The sequence below is a fragment of the Marmota monax genome, unplaced genomic scaffold (genome assembly GCF_021218885.2).
Source record: "Marmota monax isolate L192 unplaced genomic scaffold, Marmota_monax_Labrador192_F-V1.1 WCK01_AAM20220418_F8-fsc00007, whole genome shotgun sequence".
NCBI lineage: Eukaryota > Metazoa > Chordata > Mammalia > Rodentia > Sciuridae > Marmota > Marmota monax.
Genome location: NW_026692781.1, coordinates 30,941,560 through 30,949,886, shown reverse-complemented (window position 1 = coordinate 30,949,886; position 8,327 = coordinate 30,941,560). Strand labels below are relative to the sequence as shown.

At 35.5% G+C, this 8,327-nt stretch overlaps 1 protein-coding gene across 1 annotated transcript; it reads left to right on the top strand.

Annotated features, from left to right (window-relative positions):
- Window positions 1-983: 983 nt before the first annotated feature.
- LOC124094654 (iron-sulfur cluster co-chaperone protein HscB-like) lies at window positions 984-2,832 on the top strand. Its single transcript, XM_046447560.1, has 3 exons — window positions 984-1,070; window positions 1,719-1,967; window positions 2,308-2,832. The coding sequence occupies exons 1-3, from the start codon at window positions 984-986 to the stop codon at window positions 2,830-2,832; spliced, it is 861 nt and encodes a 286-aa protein (XP_046303516.1).
- The last annotated feature ends 5,495 nt before the right edge of the window (window positions 2,833-8,327 follow it).

Here is an 8,327-nt window from a genome sequence, read left to right as displayed (position 1 = left end):
TTGTTGGAGGCATCAATTTTTTCCTGTGTTTCCTCATTTAGGTTTTTCTTTAATTCACAGATCATTTTAATTATGTATATTCTGAACTCCTTCTCTGACATTTCATCAATTGCGCTGTCCATGGATTCTATTATTGTGGTATCCATGTTTGTTTGGGGCATTTTTTTCCCTTGTTTTTCATGTTGTCTGTGTGTCTTCCTTTCTTACAGTGCAGATCTGAGGTATTACAGTTTCTACCCTATAATCTTGTAGTGTTTGTGCAGATTATCTGTACCTCACCTTGGTGTTAGACTTCCAGTCCCTGCTGGTGTCTCATAATGGATGCTACTGCAAGTAAAGGTCATGCAATAGTGGAGGTAACTCAAGATAGTAGTGGGGGTGTCCCAAGATGGATGCAACCACTTTCAGAGATGGGGCTAAAGGGGTGGACCTTACAATGGCTTTGGGCTGCCTGTTCTGAGATGCAACTGCTTCTAGGCCCTCTCTCTTATTGCAAGGTGTAGGCTACTGTGTAGGGAGGGCTATGGAGATGGCTGCAGTGTCCTAAGATGGAGGTAGTCTAGGCCTGGGCTCCCAGGTAAGCCCACGGGGTGATGCTGGGCCTGACCTGGGCCTGGGCTCTCACGTGGGTCTCTGAACATTCTTGCATTTCCTCATACATGAGCTTTTGGGGCACACATCATATGCAAATCACAATAATCTTCTCCCTTTTCTTTCAAACCTCTTCTAATAAGAGTAGGCGAACCCATATCTCAGTTTTCTTTGTTGTGTGTTTGGGTGTGGTAGGATTTATATGTATGTTTATTTGTCTGAGCTGAATGATGGGTGCAAAGATGCAAGACTGGAGAATTTTTCAGAGACAGCTAAAAGATTCTATGTGAGAGAAGGAACTGTAGGGAAGATCTATGGATATGAAGAGGCTGGAACACATGAGGTAGAAGGGTGTGGTAACAGAAGAGTAGTGGAGGACATGAAGTGCTAAAATGAACCTTGAAGAATTTGGAGACAAGAAGTTCTTGTGGAAATTTTTATGTTCTGTGTATTTTGCTGATGATGTTTTGCCAAATGATGTAGGTTAAGGCTTTCTACTTAATTCCTTACCAACACATGAGTAAAATCAAATCTTATCCTCTAAGATCTCATGGCACTGTTATTATAAAGGTAGTCTTTCTTCAGGGTGGACACAGACAACAGTCAGCATACTTTATGGTATCTGAGTATTTTCAGGGGTCCACAGAGTCTATCAACAACATAATATTTAATGTAACAGATTGACAATGTTCTTGATTGCATTGTATGTATGTGTGTATGAAAATGTTAAAATGTTAGGTGAACATTGAAGACCATTCAGGAACAATGTGTTAATGTTTTATTTTTCATGCTCTGAGAAATGTAGCAGATCCTTTGTGTATACACATCAGGGTTGGGGAGGAGGATGGCTGTTACATCTTGTGGCTATATCAGGGGGATGGCTCAGTAGAGCCTGTGGAAAGAAAAGTCCCTATTGGAGCAACTAGTTCATGAACCAAAGGCTCTAGGAGCACTTCACCCTACTTGATGGAGGAGCCCCGTAGTCAAGATATAACTTCCTTATTAATAACCAATTTTCCCCCCAGAAGCTTCTTATTAAAAATCAAAAAACTCTTCTGTCAAACCTTCCACCAAGCCTCAAAACTACTGATTTTTCAGTTGACACTTTTGTAAGGATTTCCTGACAGTCAGCTACAAGGAAAGGTTCCAAGAGGCTGGTGCTGGGAAGTAAAGCTGACTCTTGGGACAGATGGCCTTACCAGTTGGCCAAGAGCTGGCGTAGGGTACTTAACTCAGCTGGTCTTCAGGTGCCTGCCCAGAGGCAGTGGTGCAGCCTGTGCACAGCTCACCCTGGAGCTTCCCCCTCTGCTCCACATTTGTTCACTGTGACACTATTTACACCTTTCGGAGCTTCACTCTCTGTCACCTTAATGAGGGTGTGTGTGAGTGTGGGTGTGTGTAAGCCTTTAAAAAAAAAAAAAAACAGCCCCTTTGAAAAGACATTTGAGATGATTTCTAATGCACCATAGTGCTTTTTCTTTAAAAATATATATTTATTGAGATAAAATTTGCATGTAATTTTCCCATTAAGGTGTATAATTAAATGTTTGTTAGTAAAATCACAAATGTATGCAAGTGTCATCACAGTCAAGTTTAGAACATTTCAATCATCAAAAAGAGAAACTCTAGGAGAGGAAAGGGGAGAGGTGAGAATGGAGGAAACCCAGGGTTACTGGCGAGGGAGACTTGAGAGGCCAGAGCTTCCTGACTGAGAAGGGAAGGGAAGAGGCTGAGATTGAGAGAAGGGAAAAAGGCTCGGGAAACAACTGTTCCTTCAGAGTTGGCACTGCAAAACTCCAGCACAGGTTTCAGCAACTACAGCATCTGGTCCACCCAGATTTCTTCAGCCAGAGATCTCAGACTGAAAAGGACTTCTCAGAGAAGCATTCAATCCTGGTGTATGATGCCTATAACACCCTTCTGGCCACCCTGAGCAGGGGACTATATTGTAAGCTAAAGCTTCATGGGATAGAGATTCCTGAAGGGACAGATTATGAAATGGATAGTCAATTCCTCATGAAAATAATGGAAATCAATGAAAAACTTGCAGAAGCTCAAAGTGAAGCTGCCGTGAAAGAAATTGAATCCACTGTACAAGCTAAACAGAAAGAATGTACTGACAACGCGAGCAGAGCTTTTGAACAAGATGACTTTGAAAAAGCCAAGGAAACTTTAACAAAGATGAAATACTTTTCAAATGTAGAAGAAAAGATCAAGTTAAAGATGACTCCCTCTAGTTAATTACTTATTTAAAGTTTTAAAAATAAATTTCCTGTATTCAAAAAAAAAAAAGAGAGAAACTCTGTATCATTTAACTGTTACTTCCAATTAACCTATCATTAAGCAACTTGTGTACTTAAGATTTATCTATACTGAAGATTTCATAAATGAAATCACATAATAGGTCATCTTTTGTGGCTGGCTTCCTTCACTTAGCACAATATTTCTAAGATGTAGCTATCCTTCAGTGTCATTACTTACTTTTTATGAGTGAATAATATTCTAATGTATAGATCTACCACATTTAAAAAAATTTATTTGGTATATATTTCTAGGAGTGGAATCATTGGATCACATGGTTATTCTATGTTTAAATCTTCAAGGAACTACCAAACTGCTGTCCATAGTGGAAGTACCATTTTGTATTCCCATCTGCAAAGTGTGTGGATTCCAATTTCTGTACACCTTCATGTAAAGTGATTAACTTATATCCATATCCCTAGCCTGTTGAGTGTTTATATCATTCAAGGATGTTAGATATTCTCAAATGATTTTTCTGCATTTATTGAGATGATTATGTTATGTATTTTTCTTTTTATGCTATTGATGTAGCATATTATGACTATTACTTCAACTTTATATATTGGGAAGGATCTCATTTAGCCATGATGTATGAATGAGCTATGTTTTTTTTTTTTTCTTAATTTTCATTTTGCTGGGTTCATTTTGCTGGCATTTTGTTGGGATATCGTGTCTGTATTCATAGGTGATATTGATCTGTAGTTTTCCTTTCTTGTGATGTCTTGACTAGTTCTGGTATCGTGCTAAGATTAGCTTCACGGAATAAATTGTGTAATATCCTTCCTCTTCTGTATTTTGGAAGAATTGTGAAGAATTGATATTGTTTCTTTTAATGTTTAGTAGCATTCACTACATAAGCCTGTGCTAGTAGTATGCTTTTCTTTGTGGTATTTTTTAAAACTATTAATTTAATCATTTTTATAGGTCCATTCATATTATGTATTTCTTCTTGAGTTGGTTTTTATAGCTTTCTAAGAAATTTTTTCCTTTAAATTTAAGTTTTCTAATTTAGTAGCATGCAATTGACCATAATATTAGTTTATAGTTTGTTTTTTTAAAGGTAAATAGTAATCCTGCCCCTTCTTTTATTTCTGATATCAGCAATTTGTCTTTTCTCTTTATAGCGTGGTCAATATGAAAGTTTTACAATTTTCTTGACCTATCCAAAATAATTGATTTCATTGATTTTCTATACCATATGTCTACTTCCTATTTCACTGATTTCTACTCCTTATTGGTTTTGTTTTTTTTCCTGCTTTAGGGGTAGCTTGCTCTTTGTTTCCCAGTGATTCATGTCAAAAGTTAGGTTATTAATTTGAGACAAATTTCATTGATAATATAGGCATTTAAAGTAATAAATTTCCCACTAAAACATATTTCAGCTGCATTCCATATATTTAATAATGCTTCATCTTCACTCCCATGTGTTACAAACTAGGTTTTTATTTATTTATTTTTTATTGGTTGTTCAAAACCTTACAAAGCTCTTGACATATCATATTTCATACATTAGATTCAAGTGGGTTTTGATTTCTTTGACTCATTGATTAATTAGAAGGGTGTTGTTTAATTTCCAAATACTTGTGAGCTCCCCGAAATTCTAATTTAATTGCATTGTAGTTGCAGAACAACTCTATTACTTTTATGCTTTTAAATTTACTGAGGTTTGTTTTATGCTTTACCTAGTTCTGTGTGCACTTGAGTAGAATGTATATTCTGGTAATGACGGGTAGAAGTCTGTTAGAGCTAATTGGTTTATAGTGCTGCCCAAGTCTTTAATTTCCTTGTTGAATTTCTGCCTCGTATAATGGGAGGTATTATAGTCTTCAAATAATTGTTTTTGCATTATCTATTTCTCTCTTCAGTTGTCAGCTTTTAATTCATTTATTTTGCTACTGTGCTATTAGGCAAGTATATGTTTATGGCTATTATGTATTCCTAATTAACAGACCCTTTATCATTAGAAGATATCTCTATCTAGTAACATATTTTGTTTTATACTCTCATTTATGGGTAGTCTGTAAGGCCACCCAGATTTCTTTTAGTTCTTGCTTATGTAGTATATATTTTTCATATGCTTACTTTCATTTTATTTTTATCTTTGTTTCTAAACTGTGCTTACAATATAGTTCAATATGTTGTAATTTAGTCTGAAAATTTCTGCTCCTTGATTGGGTCGTTTAATCTATTTTAATTAATGTGCCATTATTTAATCTATTTAATATTTATATTATGATATGTATGTAATTTATATCTTCTTTTTCCTTGTTTGTGTTGTCTCATGTCTTTCTTGTTTCCTGCTCCTCCTTTGCAGTCTTTTTTTACATTAAGAGAATATTTGCTAATGTCACATTTTAATTTGTTTTATATTTTAACTATATTTTTGTTATGTCTTTAGTGGTTGCTATAAGGCTTTATAATAAATATCCTAAATTATGAGAATTAGCTTCATATTTGTCTTAATTCCAGTGAAATATAGAACTATTACCGCTTCCTACCACTATTCTCTGTCCCTCCCTTTTTGGTATTATTGTTATACATATTATCTATTAATGTCATAAACCCAATAATACATTGTTACAATTATTTTAAATTTATTTTTAATTGGCATAATTAATTTAGATGATACCTCTTTTAAAGAAATGGAAAAAAAGAACAATTATATATTTAAAAGTTTTGCCATGTTAACCTTCTTAACATTTCTAGTTCTTTTCACTTGTTCTTGTGAATTTGAATTACCACTTGGAGTCATTTCTTTAGCCAAATACAGCTTCACTCCCATTCATCTCCTTTGTACTTTTATTTACAAATATCACATATTTCTGTTTTACATACCCAATAAAACATAATGTACATACTTTTTATATAATTGCCTGTTAATCAGTTAACAGCAGAAAGAAAAGTGTTATGTATGTATGTTCATTTTTGTAATTACATAATTTTTTTCTCCTGTGCTGTCCTCTCTCTCTCTCTCTCTCTCTCTCTCTCTCTCTCTCTCTCTCTCTTTCTCTCTCTCTCTCTCTCTCTCTCTCTCTCTCTCTCTCTCTCTCTCTGTGTGTGTATTTGAATTATTTTTGAGTTTCAGGCTAAAAAACTTCCTTGAGGATTTCTTATAAGAAAGGTCATCTAGCAAAAGATTCTCACAGTTCTTTTTTATCTGGGAATGTCACTTTTAAAGATAGCTTTGCTGGGATATTGGATTGTAGTTGGCTTTAAATATGTTATTACATCCTGGCCTCCATTGTTTCAGCTGAGAAGCTAGCTATTCATTTTATTTGGCTTCCCTTGTAATTAATAAGTAATTTTTTTTTCTTTCTGATTTCAAGATTTTTTTTCCCTGTCTTTGTCTCTTAACTTACTATGTATGATCTGTTTGTTGATGAACACTGCATTTATCCTATTTCAAGTTCATTGAGCTTCTGGGTAAGATATTAATAAATTTTGGGAAGTTTGCAATTATTGATTTTGGGATTTTTTTTCTGTTTCTTTTCCTCTTTATTCTTCTTCACATTAGGTGTAAGCTTTTGTGCTTTGTGGTATATCTCATTTCTCTTAAACTGTTTAATCTTCATTTTTTCCACTCTGTTCTTCAGTTTGTGTTTTCACAAACTGAAGTTTATTAATTCTTTCTTCTGCCTCTTCAAATCTGTTATTGGGACCCTCTAATGAAATTTTCATTTCAATTGTTATACTTTTCAATTCTAGACTTTCCGTTGGTCCTTTTTATTTAATTTCTGTTTCCTTATTGATATTCTTAATTTGTGATGACATTATTATCACATTAAAATTTTTTTTGTCATGTTTCCTTTAGTTTCTTTGAATAATAAAATTTTTGTAAAATTTGTTCTCTGTTTGATCTCACAGGTAATTTCTTTTCAGAGTGTATGGTAGTACTTCCTACTTCTTTGCATGTCTCATAATCTTTCTTTGAAAACTAGACATTTTACATTATATATTGTAGCTGTTCTGAGTACTGTTTCTCCTCATCTTAGCCTTCTTGTTATTTGCTTATTTATTTATTTAGTGAGTGGCTGGATCATTGCAGTGAAATTCACTTCCCTGGTATTAAGCCTCTGATGTTGTTCCTTTGGAAGGTACAACCACATACAACCTAGAATGATGATGATTTTGGCAGGGCTTTTTCCCCTGACTACATAAAACCATTAAGCTGTCAAGTTCCATTAATTGCCACCTTATTGCTGAATTGGTTCTAACAATACTCTGGGTCCTAAATTACTCCATAGACTAGGTCTTCAGTATTCTCAGTGGAATCATGTACAAGATAGAGCCTCTGCACCACCAGTGGGGACTGGGCAGAAAAAGGGTAGCCCCGCTCTTTCAGAGGTACTTTCCTGGAGCTTAGTCTCAACAATAGATAACTAGACAGGATGAGAAATGCTGATATCCTGCCCCTTCCAGGAAGATAGAACACTGACTGGTGGCAAAGGGCAAAGATAGTTATAGATTTGGCCTCCCTCAGTTTGGAGTTTCCATCTCACCAAGTTGAGAATCTCTAGTTTTGAGAATACTCAAAGGCTTGAACTTCTACACATTCTATTTCAACTAAATTCAGTTTCTCTGGGAAGAGATTAGGAGCTATCTACTTTAAAGCCTGCTTCTACCCTGCTGTTCTTTGAATATGGGTGCCAAAGTTTTAAGTGCTAGAAGTTTGGTGTCTCCAGTGTGGTAGTACTGAAGTGGTGGAATGTTTAGGAGATAAAACCTAGAGGAGGGTAATTAGATCATGGGCTCCACCTTTAGGAATAGATCAAGAATAGATTGGTCCAATTAGAGTGGATTAATTCCCATTAGAGCAAGTTCTTATGAAAAGAATAAATATGGCCTCTTCTAGCATGCTACAGGGACACTGCTACATCGATGTTCATAGCAGCACAATTCACAATAGCAAGACTGTGGAACCAACCTAGATGCCCTTCAATAGACGAATGGATTAAAAAATGTGGCATTTATACACAATGGAGTATTACTCTGCATTAAAAATGACAAAATCATAGAATTTGCAGGGAAATGGATGGCATTAGAGCAGATTATGCTAAGTGAAGCTAGCCAATCCCTAAAAAACAAATGCCAAATGTCTTCTTTGATATAAGGAGAGTAACTAAGAACAGAGTAGGGACGAAGAGCATGAGAAGAAGATTAACATTAAACAGGGATGAGAGGTGGGAGGGAAAGGGAGAGAGAAGGGAAATTGCATGGAAATGGAAGGAGACCCTCAGGGTTATACAAAATTTCATACAAGAGGAAGTGAGGGGAAAGGGGAAAATAATACAAGGGGGAGAAATGAATGACAGTAGAGGGGTAGAGAGAGAAGATGGGAGGGGAGGGGAGGGGGGATAGTAGAGGATAGGAAAGGCAGCAGAATACAACAGATACTAGTATGGCAATATGTAAATCAATGGATGTGTAACTGATGT